Genomic DNA, 21,936 nt, shown 5'->3' with positions numbered 1-21,936 from the left:
AGAAAGAGGAAGTAAATGTCCATGGTATGTTATTTTCTCCTTTAAATTTGCCCCTGTTTTTCTGAATCTATCTTTATACTGGTACATGGATATACATGTATGTACAAATATCCCTTATTTCCAGTTCCAAGCACGCACCTAGAAGAATATAAAAGTGCATGCACACTTACATTAAATGTCTTGTGGCATCTTACATGAACATGTACAGTGATATATCAAAAGTATATTAAGCATGTGTTTATATGCAGACATCATGTGAAATTTTTTCTCGATATGTCTTGATTGTCTTCATAGGCATTAATCTAAGTAATCAATGTTTACACTTTCAAATGTATTATCATGATCAAGACATTTATGTATCCATTGTGTATCTACAAAATGTAACAGTTATTTTACATGATATACTACATTATTAAAAGTAATGCGTTATAGAAAAAAAAATGTAATTCATTGGTCAGAAGAAATAGTGATAGTTCCCTTATGTCTACAAAATCAGTAATTTTTTTTTAATAATAGGAGGTGAAATGTAACAGTGATTCCTGTCCAGTATCAAGACAAAATATAGATATTGTTCCAAACTGTCCAACCAGTGAAACAGAATGGAGAAAAGCTGCTCAAAGAAAGAACTGTTCAGTTTTTGTAAGCCAGTGTAGTGAACCTGACAAGCTTGTGTACCATTGTGTGATCAATCCTTTTGTGAATCAGACTCTGGAAGTTTGTGCCTATGGAAAGTACATTGTTTTAGGTATGTGGAATATTTTTTTTTAAAAAAGTATTCTACAACATAATACAGAGTCACCCTTAACATGATAAAAGGCATCTCATCATACATTTTACTATAAATTGTAATGACATAAGCTATAAATTCAGTACATATAGCTTCCTATCGAGAGTATGAAGAACATGAAAAAAGTACTTGTATATTCAAAAACACATTTTTAAGCAGTAAAAGCAAAATATGGTTAACATTTCATTAAATAAAATTCAGTGCACTAGGCCATTTAAGTCTTGGGAAAGGTAATGTAGACCACAGTGCAATACTTAATAAACTTGTGCACTTGTTAAAAAGAAGATCTTATGTATAAACAAGAGGTCCATGGGACACATCGTTCACCTGCGTGCTGTGGCTCGGAAAAGGCAAAAATCAATCCAGTTTTAAAAAGCTTAAATGTACTACTTTGTGGTCCCAACATACCCCTTAAAGGCAGAAAGGAGGATAATTTGAATGAGCTTGAATATTCAAAGGATGCTATAATGTTTCTTAGCTTACTGTGGCTTTTTTCCCTGCAAGTTTGAACTTTCATTTTTGCCCCAACCTATCCCTGAGGGGTCATGATTTGAACAAACTAGAATCTACATTACCTGAGAATGTTTCCTTATAAATATGAATAATCAGGGCTTTGATACACCATTGTGGCCCCACCCTATCCCAGGGGGTCATGAAGTAAACGAATTTTAATATACACTACCTGGGAATGTTTCCTTATAAATATGACTAATCATGGCTTTGATACCCCATTGTGGCCCCACCCTATCCCCGGGGGTCATGACGTAAACGAATTTTAATATACACTACCTGAGAATGCTTCCTTATAAATATGACCAATCATGTTTTTTGTTCCTGGTCCATTGTGGCCCCACCCTATCCCGGGGGGTCATGATTTGAACAAACTTGAATCTACACTTTACTTGAGGATGCTTGTATATAAATATGATCAATCATGTCCCTGTTGTTCTTGAGAAAAAGATTTTAAAAGATTTTCCTATGTAAAACTTGGATCGTCCATTGTGGCCCCACCGCAGCACTGTTAAGGCTTACTGGGAAAAACCAACGATAAATACAAGGTCAAAAACGGAATTTGTTTTTAAAACTGAATTTATTTTTCTGAAGCTGTTTCATTATCATAACACTAACTACTCTGTACTGTATGAAGTTTGGTCCCATCGATGGACAGTCACGTGATGAATGCATAGTACGTGTACTGAATGTAGGTCATTTACAAAAAATTGTTCCGTAATAACCGATATTTGCCCCCAAATTCAAACTATGACGGAGTAATATTTAATCATGTTCTTAAACACGGGTATACAAGCTGACTCCAAAGCACTGAATATTTTCAATCATAGCAATGACGTCATTTGTTTGAAATTTAAAATTTTCGTGATTTCTACAGAAAAATGTGAATATTGCGTCGATATCTTGAGGAAAAATCACCGAGCGCATGTTTGATCAGGCTCAATACTTCATTAAAATGTGTAGGATGATAATATCAATTAATCAACAGCTAAAATTGTTGGAATTTTGTCCATTTGTCTTTTTTCTGAAAATAATGCAAATTCCGACTAGTTTGTGACCCCATAAGAATTGTCATTAACCTACTTTGAAACTATGATATGTTTTGTTAATACATATTTTTCATACAATTTACACAATTCAACACATTTTAAGAATGTTTCAAAATTTGACTTTTGTAGAAGCAAAGATATTTTTGCAATATATGCCGAATATAGTTCTTTCAATATTGCAAGGGCATAACCTACTTGAAATTAAAATTATTAGCGAGGGCACCGAGATCGCTAAAATTGAATAACGCTAAAAATTCGTTGCATTTTATTTGTAATAGCTTCTTTAATGTGCATTTTAAAATCGATAAAATAACAACTTGCAAAAAAATAAATTACAAGTTTTTTAGGCCAAATTCGCTTAATTTGCGTCTCGCTAAAATTTCCACTTATACAGTAATTTTGGGGTTTCGTGACTGTGCTTTGATTTTTTAATACAATTATCGGCCATGGCATTAGAGTTAAGTTTCCTTATTTTATCAAATTTTATCTGCAGCATGTAGACAGAAAAGAATCTGCTACACAGAATGTCAAATAGTGTTAATGATGCATCACATGTTGTATTTAATTTTAAATATAGAAACTATATAAAATACTTATCAGGGTCGATTCAATTGAAGCTACATTACAAAACAGGACCATTTATTTTATAATACTGATTGTCTTCTTGATTTAGGTTGTCAGCAAAAAAATCGTCGATCGTCTTTACGTTCTCGTTTAGAAAGCTTTCAAACTCTCAACTTCATCGAAAAAGATTTAATGACCTCTTTATTAGCTCACCTGAGCCGAAGGCTTAAGTGAGCTTTTCTGATCACATTTTGTCCGGCGTCAGTGCGTCCGTCCGTCCGTCCGTCTGTCTGTCTGTCCGTAAACTTTTCACATTTTCGACTTCTTCTCAAGAACCGCTGGGCCAATTTCAACCAAACTCGCCACAAAGCATCCTTGGGTAAAGGAGATTCAAGTTTGTTCAAATGAAGGGCCACGCCCTTTTCCAAGGGGAGATAATTATGAATTAGAGAATAATTAATGGCATTTTAAAAAAAAACCTTCTCAAGAACCACTGGGCCAGGAAAGATGAAACTCATGTGGAATTATCCTCAGGTAGTGTAGATTCAAGTTTGTTCAAATCATGACCCCCGGGCTAGGGTGGGGCCAAAATGGCCGACCAAAGTTTTACATAGGGATTTATAGGGAAACCTTTTAAAATCATCTTTTCAAGTACTTCAAAGCTATGATTAGTGATATTAATATGGAATCATCTTCAGGTAGTGTAGATTCTAGTTTGTTCAAATCATGAACCCCTGGGGGGTTAAAAGTCAAGTCCCCCCCCATTAAACTTTCAGTTCTGATCTGATATGTGCTTTTTCCTAGCCAATGTGCTCAGGTGAGCGCTGTGGCCCCTGGGGCTCTTGTTCTTTATTTGATACTGTGATTGTCCTTTATCATCTAAGGTTTCGTTATTTCAGCACTAGCAAGCATGTTTCGTCTGTCGTTTGTTGTTTTCAAGTACGATACATCGGACGCAAGCTTTTATGGACGTCAAGTTTATTCCACGGGCACCTGAAGTATGGATAATACCCCCCCCCCCTGATTTTTAATGAAAAAAAATGTAAGAGTGTATTACCTCGAAAACATAAAATTTCCCCGTCAAACACATCTACATGTCGTTATATCCAAGCAGATTAAAGAATGAGCCTATTCGGTATAATAAAATACACAAGGTAAGAAACAAAAGTTGTTAACAAAAGGGGGTTCCCCGCTTCGAGACAGATTTCCAAGGAAATAACAGTGTTACCTACCATAATTTTGCTAACACTCTATCTGGGAGAAATTCCTTTTACTAGTCTCTTAAACCTAAACCCCGCTATTAGCGTTTGACATGCCCTAGACGGAAGACCCTAATAATGTTCCTTCGTCACACACACCGACTAATATTAATCTTTCACAAAATTGGCCATTTTGTTGATTAGTATGTTTAGAGAAGGTATTTTTTCACAAAATTGAGAATTGATGGCATGAATTCTATCAGATATATGGCATTAAGAGACTTTATCAGGAAAAAGTCTAAACAGCAAACGGATCTATATATATTTAGAAGGAGGGAGAGAGTGTACTCCCCCAAACACGAAACGATGTACTTACAACGATTTATTTACCATGGCGTCACTTTGCAGATCCTGGTTGCTATGAGCTAACAAAGAATACAACAGTGCACTTTCTAACTACTACACCATGTGGACAAACCTCTTAACATGTACCAACTCAGACTACATGTATATCCAAGGTGGAAAGGTGAGTTCACCAGTTTCACATTTTTTCACTTGATCTGTAAATAGCATCTTTGACAATTTTTTTTAGTTTCATATAACATTATATAACTTTATATTTATGTAGAAATATTTTTTTAAAATGAAGAATTTCTTTTATTTTATATATATATTTTGACAAAATTACCTAAGTATTCTTGAATTTAACACCCTGTTTTTGCAGATATTCTTTTTTCGCCAATCTTGAGCCTTTTTCAAGAAGTATATAAAATTGCATACCGTTTCCAGAATTATTCAGCAACTTATTCATCAGGATCAGATTCTTAATGAATTTTAACGTCGTATTACTTTTTGAAATTATGAAGATGGTGATAAAATATCATATCATAAGTACACATCGGAATCTTTGCGCAATTTACAATGTTATAGCGCTATAATTTTGAATTTTTTCTGTTTTGAAAATTCAATCAAGTGAAAAGTAGAAATGATCGATAACTAACATCACAGCATGTACTACATAAGTCTATCAGTATTAATGTATGAGGGATAAAAACAACATACATAAGTAATTAATATCAGTATATATATATATATATATATATATATATATATATATATATATATATATATATATATATATATATATATATATATATATATATATATATATATATATATATATATATATATATATATTGGAAAAGTAAGGATTGTTGACGATTTTAAAGAAAAAGTCATGACGTTCATCATAAAGCTTGGTTGTTAGATAAACGTTCATGTCTTTCTGTTGTAAAATATCCAAATATGAAACTGATGTGTGAGATTCCGAGGTACAATGTATTTAAAGGTCATTGGAATATTCTTTCCATGTGATCGAATGGAAATAACTAATGTTAATTAATAAGGCGTCGTCGATATATTATAGTATCTACATGTGGAGTTGAGGGCCAAAACATTCGTTTTTTTTTTTTCTTATCATATCTCACATTTTGATTCATTGATTGATTGTATGTTGTTTAACGTCCCTATTGAGAATTTTTTCACTCACATGGAGACGTCACCTTATGCCGGTGAAGAGCTTTAAATCTAGACCTATACTCGGCACTCTGGGCCATTGAGCAGTGAGGGTTCTTTATCGTGCCAGCGCCTACCGTGACACTGGACTTACGTTTTTAAAGTCATATCCGAAAGACCCGTGACTTTCACTTCTAGTGCCGAGCGCTTGGCAAAGGAACAGGTACTACCTTTGTTTACGTCTTATGTATGACGCGGCGCCGCGAACGAGAATCGAACCCGGTCCTCCCGATCACGAAGGGAATGCTCTTAGACTACCACTAGGCTACCGTGACCGGTTCCTCACATTTTGAATAAATTATGCTTTTATGGATACCAAAAAGGTCTGCTTATAAGTGCTTGTAACCCATGGGAAGTCCAATATATTGTTACAAAATCTGGTTTAATTTCAAAAACCATATAGATGTTTCCATCAGAAAATCATGCATATAATACATCATCTTCAGTGTTCCGAATAAAGGTTTGTCCAGTGATTGATATTCAATCGATGATTTCGACATCAAAATATAGATATCTTTTAATTCAGAACACATTTTCACATTATTCTCCCTTTAACTACCCTTCATTTGCTAATCAAATAGTTAATTAAAGCCCAGAGGATCGGGCTGCTCTTTACATGTAAGTTTAAGTGTTTGTGTATGGGAATTGAGCTGGGAGAACTTATTCAGAATTTAATGTTAATTACAATGTTCCTTCATTTTATAAATAACGAGATACATAATTTACTTCCATAAGGTGAATCTGTAGAAATGTATATGTTTTTCACATTTAATATGTAAAAATACACAAAGTTGCTTATCATTTACTATCGAAAAAACGACAGGTCCCTTTTTTCAGAACATCGAATTTTATATGTCGCATAAAAATGTTCTCTACACAGTTCGTGTTTTATATTCTCGAAGTGAAATGCATTTTTTAATATATAACTGATGCAGGTGTCTGGCTTCAATCATATTAATGCAGCCAACATTTACTTAAGGATTTGATAAAGTTGAAAAGAAGATCGTTTATGTTCGATTTTCATCCTACTATAAGTTTTCAAAATTTTCTCGAATATCGTCTGCATCATTTAGACGCATGTCTTTCACACATATCGACGCGGTTTGATGATCAAGAATCATTTCCATTGTTTCTTTTATTTATTTCTCGGGCGACAATTGATGATTACATCAATGTTTTCTTGTGATATAATATAAATGAGACAGTTGTGAAATCTATCCATTCAGTGACAGTTTTTCAAATCTGATTTTAAAGGGAAGATGTGCAACACATGCAGTTAAATAATTTTGATGGTGCATTTGTTATTGGAGTCATTATCCTTCTGGTTGTGTTGGTTTTGATCGCTGTGGTAATTGCAGTAAGTCGTCATCGATCTTCATCTTACAGACAAAGTAATGCTGAGGAAGGTATTTTTTAAATATATTTTTATTTTTCATTCTTTCCAACAAATTATAAACTACATACATGGTGATCCAATAAGATTAATTGCAGAAGAGCAGCTTCTGATCTCTGAAAAAAAAGAGACCGGTGCCATTTAATTCTTATGTAAAAAAAAATATAATAATCATATAGTTCTAACGGTAAACAACTTGGAATTAGACCTATCTAGAAAATTGAGATATAGTGCATGGACTTATACAAAGTCGTGTAAAAAGAATACAAGTATTTGTAAGATATATTAGGCAATCAATATAACACTCAAATCAAATACACTTTCATGTTTTCGCCGTCCCTTCATTTTACTAAAATACTGCGGATGATAGGATCTCTAATATCAGTACCCATTTAGGTATTTTTTAAAAAATTAATTCATTGATCTTTTCCCAAGCGACTTATTAGACAGGCAATGGAAGTTTTTTACGTCTTCCTGAATGCAATCTTTTTGTCACACACGTGTAGACCAGATCTGAAAAAGTATTCAAAAAGTGTTCAAAGTCTCAGAACGTCATGGAATAGAGAATTATCAAGTTTGATTAATTTCTTGTATGGATAAGTGACCAAGTTTAAGTTTTTAGGGAAGGTCCAATTAAAAGTAGCTACATAAAAACATCTACACCCTTTGAAAATGTTCATTTCATTTGGACTGAATTTTTGCTTTACATTTAAATAACATAATTTTAAGTGAGCACCGCTATCTTTGATTGTATTTTTTTTCGTTTCAGATACATCACTGACAAGAATATCTTCTTCCTGAAACAAAGAAGATGTTTAAAATAAATTCAAGTGACTTGTATTTTGGTCATTGATTTTCTAGAACATCATATTGCATCAAGCGTGAAGTTTAAAAGAAAAAAGGAAACAAAGCTGCATGAACATAATTTTTTATGTGTTTAAAATGGTCATTGAAATAATGATTTATTATTGATAAAACTGTAAATTGTGAATACATATTAATACATCGAAAGAATTTTACATATAAATTTGTTTACGTAGTGCATGTATGTTTTTCTTTTTTATCGGTAAAATTTGCTTTTATGAGAACGTGGCAACGACTCCGAGGTACAGTTTGTACTTTGTAGTTATCTTGCTTACAATAAAAGAGATAACTAGCGAACAAGGTATTGTTTAAAACAATTAAAGTTGTAAAACTCTGTGCTTTAAGCAATATATTTCAGTATTTTCTTTTTCTAAATACAGTCTTCTGTTTCAAATACTCTGCATACTCATCGAGGGGGAGCAGAGTTTTGCAGATCGATAAGGTACATATATTGCTTTAAAGCAAGACCCAAAAACCTGTGAATTTTAAACCCTCCCATAACACCCCCCCCCCAATCCCTGACAAAAAAACCAATTTATCAGAAAATGACTGACTTTAATGTTTATTGACTTAACATTTAAAAAAAACAAATCAAATGTCTTCTAATTCGGAATCCCTTTTTTTCCATAATTGTTTACAGCTTGTGTGATTAACAAATTAATGCCCTTGAATATTTTATATATTGAATCTAGACTTTTAAAGATTTTTTTTTAACAAAATGTATGTCATAGCAGGAAACATGTTAATGGTAGATTGACCCACAATTTATAAAACTCAAACTAGCTTCCTGAGATAGATTACAACACTGAAAAAAAAAACATCTGTCATGCATGGATATTTACTCAGTTGAGTGACAATAGTCACGTGTCTCTAAATTTAACTTTAAATAATAATACTTACTGTTCAAATATTGTGTCCTTCCTTGATTTCTAAAATCTGTTTTTTGATGCAGATATAGCTTCGAACTTGCTTATATAAAAACACAATGTAGTAAATGAGAAATATGGATTCTATTACTGATATTTTTTCTTCTCTTCAACTGTTCTTGATTGGTCTAAAATACTATTTCTATTTATCATGTCGACAATATTCTAATCAAATCATGACACCGTGGGTTGGGAAGGGTCACAATGGCTGATCAAATTTTTACATCAGAATATATAAGAATAACTTTAAAAAATCTTCTTTTCCAGAACCACTGGGTCAGGAAAGATGAAACTCATATAGAAGCATCATAAAATAGATTGGATGCCGGTTTGTAAAACTAATGACCCCCCGGGGTAGGGCGGGGCCACAACGGCTGATCAAAGTTTAACATAGGAAAATCTTTTTTTTCCAGAACCACTTGGCCAGGAAAGATGAAACTTTAGAAAATATACCAAGCCAGGTGAATTTTATGAGGAAAAACAAATTGACAAGAATTCAGCAACATCATATGGACTTAATTTTATCATTTTGTTTTCCTCAGAAAATTCACCTGGCTTGGTATACTTTTCTAAAGTTAATATTTCACCTTTAGCACAATTTAGCAAAAATTATCTGCTCATAAACAGCAAAGGCATTTATTGTTTGGAAGCATCACCAAGTACATGTATTTGGTTGTTTAAAATCCCCCAGCTAAACGTCTCAATAGTGAAGGGATTTCTGCTTTTATTCCTTAGCCAATGTGCTCAGGTGTGCAATGTGGCCCATGGGCCTTTTGTGAGCTAACCTGAGCTGAAAGCTCAAGGGAGCTTTTCCGATCAAATTTTTTCCAGCGTCCGTCCGTCTGTCTGTCTGTAAACTGTAAACATTTTTGATCTTCTCTAAAACCACGATGCCAATTTCAACCAAACTTAGCACAAAGTATCCTTGGGTGATGTGGATTCACATTTCTTCAATTGATGGGCCACTCCCTTAATCAATGGGCAAACATTTGGTGGTATGATTTAAGAATATCCTTCTCAAGAACTACTGTGCCAAGAAAGATGAAATTTAAAGGGAAGCATCCTACATTCAAGTTTTTTCAAATCATAAGCTCCGTAGGTAGGGCGGGGCAACAATCTCCGTTTTTAGTTTTACAGAGAAATATTTAGGAAAATTCTTTAAAAATTTTCTTCTCAAGAACCACTTTTCTTGAGAACCTACTTTGCAAGAAAAGATGGAATTCATAGGGAAGCTTCACCAGGGTGTGTAGATTTATGTTCAAATCATGACCACCAGGGGTAGAGAGGGGCCACGATAGCCGATCAAAGTTTTTAATAGAAATGTATACTAGGGATTTTTTTTAAAAATCTTCCTTTCAAGAATAACAAAGGCATGAATGATCATATGTATTGCATGTCCGGGTAGTGTGGATTCAAGTTTGTTCAAATCATGCTGGGCCAGGGCGGGGCTACAACAGGAAATCCAAAATTTGCATAGAAATATAAAGGGAAATTACAGCCACAGGTAGTCACAAAAATATGCAAGCATCCTTAGTTCATGTAGATTCAGGTTGTTCAAATCATACCCTCCTCCTTAAAGGATTGGTTGAGATCAATTTTGGGCTTAAAATTTTCAATAATTAACTAGTTTCAGGGTTTTTTTTTGTTTCGCCACATTGCTAAAGTAAGCAATATGACCGGGGGGGGGGGGTAATTCAGCGCTCATGTGTATTCATTTTCAAATCATTATGATTTATTTAGATACTAAGATATATCAATGCGTGTGTGTCGTATATAACGTCCGTCAAATTTGATCTCATTAATTATGATGAAGCGTACGCGGAACGAGGAAAAAAATAACATTAGCAAAAATGTACCAATTTGATGCATCTTAATTTGGACATTTATTGGCATTGATATTGTTCGCATTCTCTGGATGGAGAATAAGTCAATGTTTATCATGAACATATACGTCTTGTTCAGTACCGGTAAACTCGCTTTACTCTCTCCAACGGAAACTCCTAGATGTGAAAGGTAAGTTTATAATTTTTTTTTTTTTTGAAAATCAGTTATTTAAATCTGAAATCAAATCTTTTAAATGTAAAAATGTTTCTGAAGTAAACGCATAAGAGTTTCACTTAAAAGATATACATGTATGTATTTATAGAGGCTTCAAATACTGTTGTGCAGATTTCAAGTGGAATGCTGAAAATGAAAAATGCGAGCGTAAGCCTAAAAAAAAGCAGGAGAACTATACAAAATATATCATTTGTTTTTAAAATACATGTAGGATCATATCTCAATTTCCGCTTTACATATGCATGTTTCTTACAGTTAGTAAAATGTTTCAATCACATATTGTAATTGTCGAGTGAAGTATATTTCATATGTTACAAATGCACACATTGTTTGGGAGTTTGAATTTAAAAAAGATAATATCATGATCATACACACATTTTACAACATTGCACCAAATAAATAATATCTACATGCATTCCGTCAGAACATACGTCCATATATTAATCAAACCAAAACAAGTTTGATTTTTCAGCATGTTTATCTGGATACAGTGGAGAAAATTGCAGTAAGCCATGCCCTTATCCTTCATATGGAGTCGGATGTCAATCAGAATGCCCTATGATTTTATTTTACCTTTTTGCTTTTTTATATTGTACCCGTCCTTTGTTTCATATTGTAATTGTTTTCTACGTGTAAAGCGCTTTAGGGTAATTCCATAATTATATACGGTGCTATATAAAAGTAGAATAATAATAATAATAATAACACCGTAAATTTGAGAGAAATATGTGTGACGTTTCTAATGGTTGTGGAGTTTTCTCCACTGGTAATGCAATTTAAAGAATACATTCTTTTACTTTGTTTTGATCTATGTTCTTGTTTCTATATTCATAAATATTTACATAAAAGAATATTGACCAAATTGCTTCAGTTTAAATTTAAAATCGAAAAACCTTTCATGCACTATGGATAATACAGTATATATGTATATATCTTTATTGTACTCTAATATGGCAGGATACTTTCTCGAAAAAAGACCTATTAATACAAGTGGCACTGTAGAGCTAAATATACGATTCGTAATAGGAAGAGTTATCTTTGTCCGGCATATCAATCTTTTACATTAAAAGAAACAAGAAACATCGGACGGAAATTCAAAAAATATTAATTTGGATCTACTATAATGTTTTAGCGTGCGTTTAAATAAAAATAATAATTAACAAATGTGTAAACAAAAGTATGTCTTTTTTTTTTTTAAATAGATGATGTCACTAACTTTGTAGCTTACACTCATAAATGGAGGAAATGAACTTGTTTGTCGGGAATTGGATCCAGCTGTTCACTATCATACTAGTGAAGTCGTTTAGTTTGTTTATACAATTCAGCATAATCAACTTCAGATATTTTGGGTAAAATTTAATTGCACTGTCCTGGTTAACAGGAAATGTTGTTGATTGTTACTTATCAGATATTATACGTACAAAAATGGATGGATACAATACAGAAAATAAGCAATCTAGAATGACTGATATAAGCAGGATTTTAGCAGAATATTTGAAAACTAATTAATATAGGGGAAAAGCAAATCAAACACATACACCTTTTTCAAATGATATCATCAGAAGGAAAATCATTTACAAATCTCAGCCGTGACTGACCTATGTCGTTAAAAATGGAGTGTAGCAATAGTTACATTTGTCATTAGCCTGGTTTGTCATTTGTCAATAACACCATAAAAACCGAGTCCCGGGTAACAGCAGGCGTTTGCACAATAAAGATACCTCAATGCTCAATGATACTGAGTGCCTAGTAAAGTTCTAAACTTTGAACCCCTTCACTTCACCAGTATATGATGAAATCTCTATATGACTGAAAATTCTCGAATGGGACTTATGACAGAATACAATCAATCAATCAATCAAAATCATTTTTAAAAATTGTGAATAACAGTCTACGTGTATTTTGGATAATAATTGAATTTCTTATTGACTTGGACATTTTTATCCCAAAAAAGATGATTATTATTTGATTATTAATGTACAAACATGGAGTCTACACGTATATAAACAATAGAATTGAATGCATTTATGTTGATATTGTAACAGCACAACATTAATATCCTTTGAATCAATGATGTTTATTTAATTGTTCATTCGAAAATGACCCTTATACTTACATCATGATCATAAACCAATAAATTTAATTTGAATTTTGAACTGAACTGCAAATGAGAAGACAAATATATTTGCCATACATTTAAATAATTTTATCGTTTACTGACGGGAATATTTATCATATAATTTTGAAAACAATGATGTGATATATTTTCTCAAAACTCCCTATTACCTTTTGCAATACTTGAACAATTCAAAATATTTGTGCAATTCCATGGACATCCCCTTGTTACATTACAGAATTCTTTTGTACAGTTGCAATCTAAATTGCATTTAAATCCATATCCAGGATAAGGACAGGGTGACGCACACATCGCACCAACAAAGCCGTCTGGACATCCTTTGAAAAAGAAGTTGAAGGTTTTGAACCAAGTAACTCAAAAAGAGGTTATTTCAATAATTTCGTACTGAAATTCTATTTCTGTGTAAAAGTTAAATAATGTCCTATATCAATACAGGAAAGTGAAGAAAAGGACAAACAAGGGGTTTGTGGGCCACAAAGATCACCGGAATAACTTAAATAGCGTTTCGGATCTTCACCAGATTTTCATCCTAGTAATACTTACTGTGGTGTGGCCTCATCATTCACCTTTAAACACTTAGATTCTACACTTCATTAAGAAGCTTCCACATAAGTTTAAACTTTTCTGGCACAGTTGTTCTTCAGAGGAAGATTTTTAAAGACCATTCCTGTATATTTCAATGTAAATCTCTGATCCCTTACATGTATTTCTACGTTTAGTTTCGCGTTTTTAATATATATGTACAGGTACGAAACATTACCCGGTCCTTCAGATGAAGCATATAGGTGGTAGCAAGAAAAAAATCCCTCACTGCTCAATAGCACTGAGTGCCGAGCATAGGTCAAATTTGCAGCTCTCCACCCGCAAGTAGTAGAGTCCACATATGAGTGAAAAATTCTCTAGATGAAAAACAATTTTAGAACATATACAGTCCAGTCCAATACGAATATTCGTAATATTATAAGTTTTTCGTAATATAAAACTTATATTACGATTTTTCGTAATGTAGTTAAATTACGAATACGCGTAATATAGTAGACTGTAAAAAACTATATTACGAGTTTTCGTAATCCAAGACAAATTCAAGCATTGCAAGAAATTGAGTGGTGGGTAGCAAAGTATGACGTCAGTAATATATCAGATTCCACGGCTAATGATATCATGCGGTCAGATTGGTCAGTTACACCTATCAGAAAGCATGGAAATTCAAGAAGAAAGTATCGCCAGCAATGGGTGAGTGGACAATTTCTTTTATTATTCTTTTACAGAAATTTTCCCACGGATAAGACCAATTTTCCAGTAAATTTCAATATTCGCTCAAGCAATTAGCATTGGTCTATATCACCCAAACTCCCTACTTTTCTTCCGAAGTCTACCCTAAAAATCACACCCTCGTTTCATAATTCAACTGTTCGTGCAATTCTTATTAAAACACACAGAATTTCAAATCTCAGTAAGCGTCATACAAGTTATCACCCGTGATATCTCGTATTAAACACCATACTTTGCTACCCGCCACTCAATTTTTTGCAATGCTTGAATTTGTATTGGATTACGAAAACTCGTAATATAGTCTCTTACATCTGCTATATTACGCATATTCGTAATTTAACTATATTACGAAAAATCGTAATATAAGTTTTATATTACGATAACTTGTAATATTACGCTTTCTCGTAATCTTACGTTTTTTCGTAAAATTACGAATTTTCGTATTGGACTGGACTGATATATGTAACATGAAACAAATTACCTGTACAAAATACTAAAGTCAACATTTACTGAAAGTATTTTATGAGAACCTGTTTCCTATTTGAGATACATTAAAGGTTCCACTCTCTTCAAGGAATGTCATTTCCAAGAAGATATTGTCGATTAAAACATGGTATTATTCCAACGGCAATATTTATGATTGGTATTGGAAGCTAGTGAATGTACATGTAACTGTTATGTTTTGTCTATTTTCTCATAAAACTTTTTTTTGGAATGATTCTATCACTTGACCATATTATTCGAGTATTATCTGGCTTGATTTAATTAAGTTTTATATTCCACAGAGCAGTTCATAAAACGGCGTTCCCTTACCAAACCAGGTTATATAGAAATAGTTCGTGATCCTTCTGGGATATAACCATTCAGAGGTCAAGCTGATATTGGACTTGTTGACACCTTCTATTGTATACTTTAGTTAATACAAATTAAAATAAAAAATGAACTGAAGTACAATAGTTTCATGATAAGGAAATTTACACATCTAAAAGGCTCGAGAATAGATATGAATTATCTCAGTTTTAATTGAATATATTTTAAAGTGTGGTATGAGTTAAAGAAATGTAAAACAAAATTCAAATACATTGACTTACTTGTACACTTCTGGAGATCTTTATCAAATTGATATCCATCACAACAACCCCTGCAAATATAAAGCACACATTATTTTGTTTGTTTTTTTTTCTTTGATTTCTTTTCTTTGTGGAAAAAAGTTCAGGAGGTCACCAAAAGAACACTTATTTACAATGTATTGCAATACATGTATATAAATTATGCGAGTGTAACACAGGAAAGACTGATAAAATGATGTAAAAGGGATTGTAAAATGTTAAATTATACTTCTTTGACCATGTAAGGTAGTTTTTCAATTTGTAATCATTTTCTCTACTGAATAATTTTGAAATGCCTGATCACGATTATTGTTTTGTACTAGAAAAGGTAGTACATTTTTTTATTTTGAATTAAGAAGTATATTTATAATTGTGTCCAACAATGTTGGGAACTTTGTGAACTTTATAATGGTGTACAACGCTTTTGGAGAACTAGTGGTTGATATTCACTGCTGGAACTGAGAGAAGATAGAGGATTTCAAAAACATGATTTGTTTTTTTTTAAGTGAAGAACAAATTGAATTTAAATTTTTAATCAACCTTAAAATTCAATAATTTCTTCTATTCCGCCTAGATCACAACCATTCCGCCTTTAGTAACATCCTTCAAAGCAATTACATCTATTTCCTTGGAAAATGTTCGTGCTGCTAAACTTTCATACAAAATCCATTTGATATACTCTATTTAAGAAATAAAGTCCGCGTTCTTGTGAATGTTGCAGAATAACCTCCGAGGTCGAGAAATGTTGTTTGAAAGATAAAAGCCGAGGCTTTTATATTTGAAACAACATTTCGAGACCGAGGAGGTTATTCTGCATCATTCACGACAACAAGGACTTTATTTCTATTCTACCAAGGGCGATAAATACACTGTACGGCCGATTGTTTCCTCTATAGAGAAACGAATTAGGTCACAATGTCTCGATTACGCTGTTCTATTTAACACCAGAGAAAAATTTTGTTGACTTACCTATATATGGAATGCAGACGATTTGAGCTTTCGTTGCATCAAAAAAAGGCTTTTTAAATAACAAATTTGTTCGTTATATGTATTGATCAGTTAAAATGAATATACAATAACAAAATCATGTTCTTGCTTTACTGCTAAAATTGCGTTGTTTAATGAGTAGGGAGGTCCACGGAATAGCCCTGCTAAGCTATAAAACCGACATTCATCAGCAACTTGATGCAATTTACAGTGTTTACACTGCAAAAGACGACACATCGATGCGGTCTAAACAAGTAATTTCAATCTACAGCCAAACTTGCATTTGATTTGTTCAGATTTGATACGCGTTTCTGATCTTATAATTTTTTGATGACGTTCGTGATTTATTGGAGAATAATGTCCCCCGGCTTCCTTTGAAGTTTTCAATAACCGTGGTAGAATATGATATATATTGTTCAAGTTCTCACTGACCATTAAAACCTATCAATGAAGTTTCAGAACCAGGTATGTGACCCTTTCTAAATAATGTAGATTTCTACTTCGAACACCTTATATTGTAGGCTTTTTAACGCCTAACTTCGACAGTTTTCAAAATTATTACACAAGATTGCCATTTTTCCTATGTATCAAGAATAAAATTAAAATTTATGAAAGTGAAAGGATGTGTCACTCAAACCCGTCTAAAAATTTGAGGTTTTAACAACTTTTAGATAAAATAATATTTTCAACATATTTCTGTGTGAAATGCTACTAAAATACAAAAATCGTGATAATTACAGAAAATATTAACTTCAACATGTTCAAAGCTTTGTCATTGCACCTTTAAACATTTTGTAACGTACTTACCTGCGGCCCAAACATTCTCGTTTAGATTGAACAGATTGATACACATCTATAACAATAAAGATTAAAACATATTTTATGGTGAGAACCATAGCAAAAGTATAACTTGACCGATGCCTTTAAAATGTACGTGCAAATTACAAATATTTCAGAGAATATAATCAATTTTAAGTGCTTTTAGAGGAAGTGGTACAATGAGTTAACAAAAACAAATATGTTTTGCAAATATTTCCTGTAATGTATTCTTGTCCAGTCTGTGAAACTGAGTGAAAAAACCCTTTCGAATTTCTGGTATGAGTTGCATCTGTATCAACTAGATTATCTGATCATAATTCTAATTTGACTTTGTCAATATCTCTACATGTAGCCTAGTACCTGAGCTGAGGGCTAAAGTGGGCTTTTCAGATCTAAATTTGTCCGTCAACTGTCTTTGTCGTAATCTTTTCAACGTTGTATAAACTTTTCACATTTTCTTTTAATGTAATCTTATTTATAGGGAAAGGAAATTAAAATTTCTTCAAATTATTTGTCACACCTTCTTTCATGGGATGGCAGAGACAGTTTTGTGAAAAATTAATGGCATCATTTTTATGTCTTTTTCTCAAGATGCTCAAGAACCACTGTGCTACATGTAGCAAAAATTAAACGTATTAATTTGAAAGAAGTGAAATGTATTGATATATAGACCCGACGGCCGCCAGAAAGTTAAACGATGGCCCCAAAATATATTTCTGGCGGCCGAAAAGAATTTTTTGGCTGCCGAAGGAAAGTTTGTGGCAACCGCCACATATTAGTTGGCGGTCGTTCGATAAAATATTTCTCTGACTGGCACCAACCAGCTAACATGTACGTAGGAGACAATGACCTTGTGAGGCAAAACAATTTATCATTAAGTCAAATTCTGACTCACAAATTGTGCAGCCATTATTTACACGCTAAATTTTCGAGAGATTCCCCGTTATTCACTGATCATGACAAGGAGCTCACAGCTTGTGTGACCAGTCCACAGCGGATGCCCACTCCTCTATGGCTCCTGATCCCACATCTTATGTTTTTGAGATCCTTGTTTGTTCTGCTCCTATTTTGTATTTTTTAGTGGACTTCTGACCAAGAGGTTGAATACTGTTCCTTAGCTCCATATTTGATATTTATCCTCTGATTTCTAGCATAAATGACTGAAAAGATATCTCTTTGGAGCCATCAAAACTTTCTTTTTCTAGATAAAGTCATATTTTTTCTGGCTATTGTTTATATGTCCCGCAAGATGTATTTGGACAAAAAAAACCCTCATGGAATATGGTATTGACTAACAAGCAACTAAAATGTGTAAGCTTCAAATAGTTTATATCGGTCGCTTTGCCTCCCTTTAACACAACGTTTAACATTGCACAGGCTGTTCTACCATAATTTGAAAACACTGATACTTAAGATAAAATAAAGATAATGAGTCTTAGGATTTGACCATAAAAAGGTCAATGCAAATCATATTTTCCTCCTCCGAGGCTTCTGGGTGTTTGAATGGCACCAATTATTAGAAAAAATCAGCCTGCAAACGAAAATTATGTTTGTGCGTTTTTGTCTTGGTGGGAGTTGGGGGAGGGTACATATAGAGCATCAATATACTTTTACTTAGGTATTTGCATTAGATTTTTGTCAGATTAATCCTGAAAATTGTAACATTGGTAACTGGGTCTTAACTTGTTCTTGAGCTGTTTGGCCGTTTATGCTATATAGTAGGAAGGGGGCTGAAGCAATTTTGTGTGCGCAATCAATATACAGTTTTTTCAATGGGTGGCAATGTAGCTCTCCGGTCTATCAATATATTTTTTCGGAGAGCTACAGTTCTGCAGCTAATTTTCTACAGCCATGACAAGTATTCAAAATACTCCAAAATGACATGATGTTGGGACACTTCTTCATTTCATTTTGCCAGTGTACTTTTTTTTTATATTACTATATTATGTTCGTATTATACAACTGTGCCGTGTCAGAATTTTTTACGCTTTCATGCATTGCAAATTCTAAGTGCAGTATGTTAAGATAAAATAAATTTAACTTACAAAAATACTTCCGAAAATGATAACCAGAAACTATAATTACCTGTACATGTATTCTGTAACATGATTTTTGGCTTTTATAGATAGGACAATATCGAAAGATTCAGATTCCGTAGTCGGTCTAAATCTTTGTTGATTGCAAGCTCTGTGATTATTGACCGAAGTTTAAAAGTGGGTATTTTACCAATGGGACTGTGATCTCCATTTTTGTTCACCCACAGTGGTGATAGTACACAACTATACAGCTAGTCCGCGAACTTGACATATTTGGATATCAAACCGGGGATAGGGCTTTCAATACTGTTGCTATTGAGTATTTCATATCTTTTCACTTTTTTGATATTTTATCAGGCAATATCTAACAAAAAAAAAGTTGAGTTTACGTATAATATACACTGGCGACCCGTGTGGTAGGATATAATGAAGGCTAAAGTTTCTCCATTACAAGTCAATTTCCAAATCCAGCGGTCATAAATGCTTTTACCCAAAAAAGGTCTTTTTCGAGAAATAACTTTCTTGCTACATGTACATGTATATGAACGAAAAAAAAAATTCTTGAATGGGACGTTAAACAATAAACAATCAATCAATAGATATGAAACATGAAAGCCATAGCTCCATTTAATCAAAATTTCTTCACAGCCGATTTAATTTTTTTGCCAACAGACAGACAGATAGATTGACAGGGCAAAAGTAAAAAAGCTTTTTGTCCTCAAGATTTCGATTTCGGAGGCATAAAATTTAGTCAGTCAATATAAACACATTATTCGGTAAAAAGGTCACAATTAAATCTTAAATTTAAAAAAAATATAAAATTTTCACTGAAGGCGTCGTGTTGGAAGATATATCCTTGAAAGTATAAAATGGTGAAGTGTTTTTTTTTCATGAGCTCATTATGTACCTGTAACAGATAGACAAATTTAACAAAAGGAAAATTAATCATAATGGGTAGAAATTTTGCAGCAGTGACAGTAAAACAAATACACGCTACAAATTGATCGCATAATGATCTTATGAACTAATGTACTTGAATTTCAGGACAACCAGGGTCGATGGAAAATCTCAAATTTTAAAGTTAATATATAAAAATACATTCAATTTGCCCTCTTTTTGTATATGTTATGACAGACTACATAGTACATGCATCGCGAACATTATAAAGGGACCATCTATAAGTACATTATGATCCAAGATATGTATGTACGAACATGTCTTTATTTGTCATTTTGTTGAAAGTAAAGCGTGCAATGACTTTAATGGGATTTTATATCCATGTGTAGACGTTGAATGATTTAAAACACAAAATGCAACATGACAGATTTAAATGTATGATGTATGTATTTAAATCCAGACATGGAAATATTAACGTTTCTTATAAAATGATTTAAAATTTAAATGGAATCGGATAATTCAAACATCTGTCAGTAGAAAAAAGATAATATCTATCTGATTATCATTATATAAGGTCGCTGTGATAGGTCGATTTAATCCTTACCACTTCAAGTGTTGTAGGCCAAGGTAGAGGGTGAACCAGGTAGAGTAATCGTTTGTTTTACATTCCCAAGCGGGGACGTTTTAAAAAATTCGTTATAATTTTTTCGAAAATATTTTTTTTTCTTAAAAAAAAAAGAGGAACAAATAAAAAATTCACAGAAAAAGAGAATGACATAAAAAATCATTCAAATGTGTTCCACGGGTATCTTGTTCATATTATATTACGTGAAATTTGGACCATTCATTTTCTCCACATACAAATGAAATGTGTATGGAACAATGGGGTAATGGAGAATTATAAAATATGCATTCCATTACTTGTCAAGAAAGATTGAAAAGAAAATGAAAAGTTTTCAATCTTTATCGTAATAAATTCCTTTTTGTTTGAGTATAATGATTCGTAAACAGAGAACAAACAAGAGATGCTTGGAAAACATTTAATATGCCCCCTCTCCCAAATAATTGGAATGTTTTTCAAATCCAAGGGGAATGACTCTGTCTAAAATTGCCGAAAGTACCCAAAAGAGAACTTGACCTAGGTTTTCATATGAAAAATCTGTATATCAAATTTCATAATCAATATGTGCAACCTTTGCAAAGAAAATCTGCAAATAGGTCTATTGGAATGCTTTTAAGTCCAAGGGGCATAACTCTGTCCAAATTACATGTAGCTCGATCTTATCCAAAAGAGATAAACTTGATATCCCTATGATAAATCCGTAAACTAAATTTCTTGTCAGTATGTGCAACGATTGTGAAGAAAATGAACGGAAACTTGGTAGATAGACAGCTGCAGACAGACTGACCGACAGCAGCAAAGCAATATTCCCTCCCTTTGTGGCGTAAATTTTCATAAATATAACGGGTAATTCTTCAAAGTTTATGATATATACATGTACGCAGTTTCTTTCAGCTCAATAACAGGTCATTTTCATTTCATGTATTAATGTACATGATCATGTACACTACTGTAAGAATTAAAAAAAAAAACTCTCTACTGATCTAGGTAGGGTAGAGGTGGGGTTAGTCTAGTCTGTACAGATGGACTTCTATGGGAATTTCATAAGCTATTCATCATTATGTTCATTAAAGAAATTTTCGGCGTTTTACACATATTACACATATATCACATTTTTTTCTTATATGAAACA

General features: G+C 32.9%; 1 protein-coding gene across 1 annotated transcript; it reads right to left on the bottom strand.

Annotated features, from left to right (window-relative positions):
- Nucleotides 1-11,596: 11,596 nt before the first annotated feature.
- LOC134248700 (angiopoietin-1 receptor-like) lies at nucleotides 11,597-17,411 on the bottom strand. Its single transcript, XM_062731104.1, has 4 exons — nucleotides 17,238-17,411; nucleotides 15,426-15,475; nucleotides 13,212-13,379; nucleotides 11,597-11,688 (listed from the first exon to the last, which is right to left on the bottom strand). The coding sequence occupies exons 1-4, from the start codon at nucleotides 17,324-17,326 to the stop codon at nucleotides 11,597-11,599; spliced, it is 399 nt and encodes a 132-aa protein (XP_062587088.1). The 5' UTR covers nucleotides 17,327-17,411.
- Between the last annotated feature and the right edge of the window lie 4,525 nt (nucleotides 17,412-21,936).

Source organism: Saccostrea cucullata, unplaced genomic scaffold (assembly GCF_032062105.1).
Source record: "Saccostrea cucullata isolate Sc308-1 unplaced genomic scaffold, CSIRO_AGI_Scuc_v1 ctg164, whole genome shotgun sequence".
NCBI lineage: Eukaryota > Metazoa > Mollusca > Bivalvia > Ostreida > Ostreidae > Saccostrea > Saccostrea cuccullata.
This window is presented reverse-complemented; position numbering and strand designations above follow the sequence as displayed.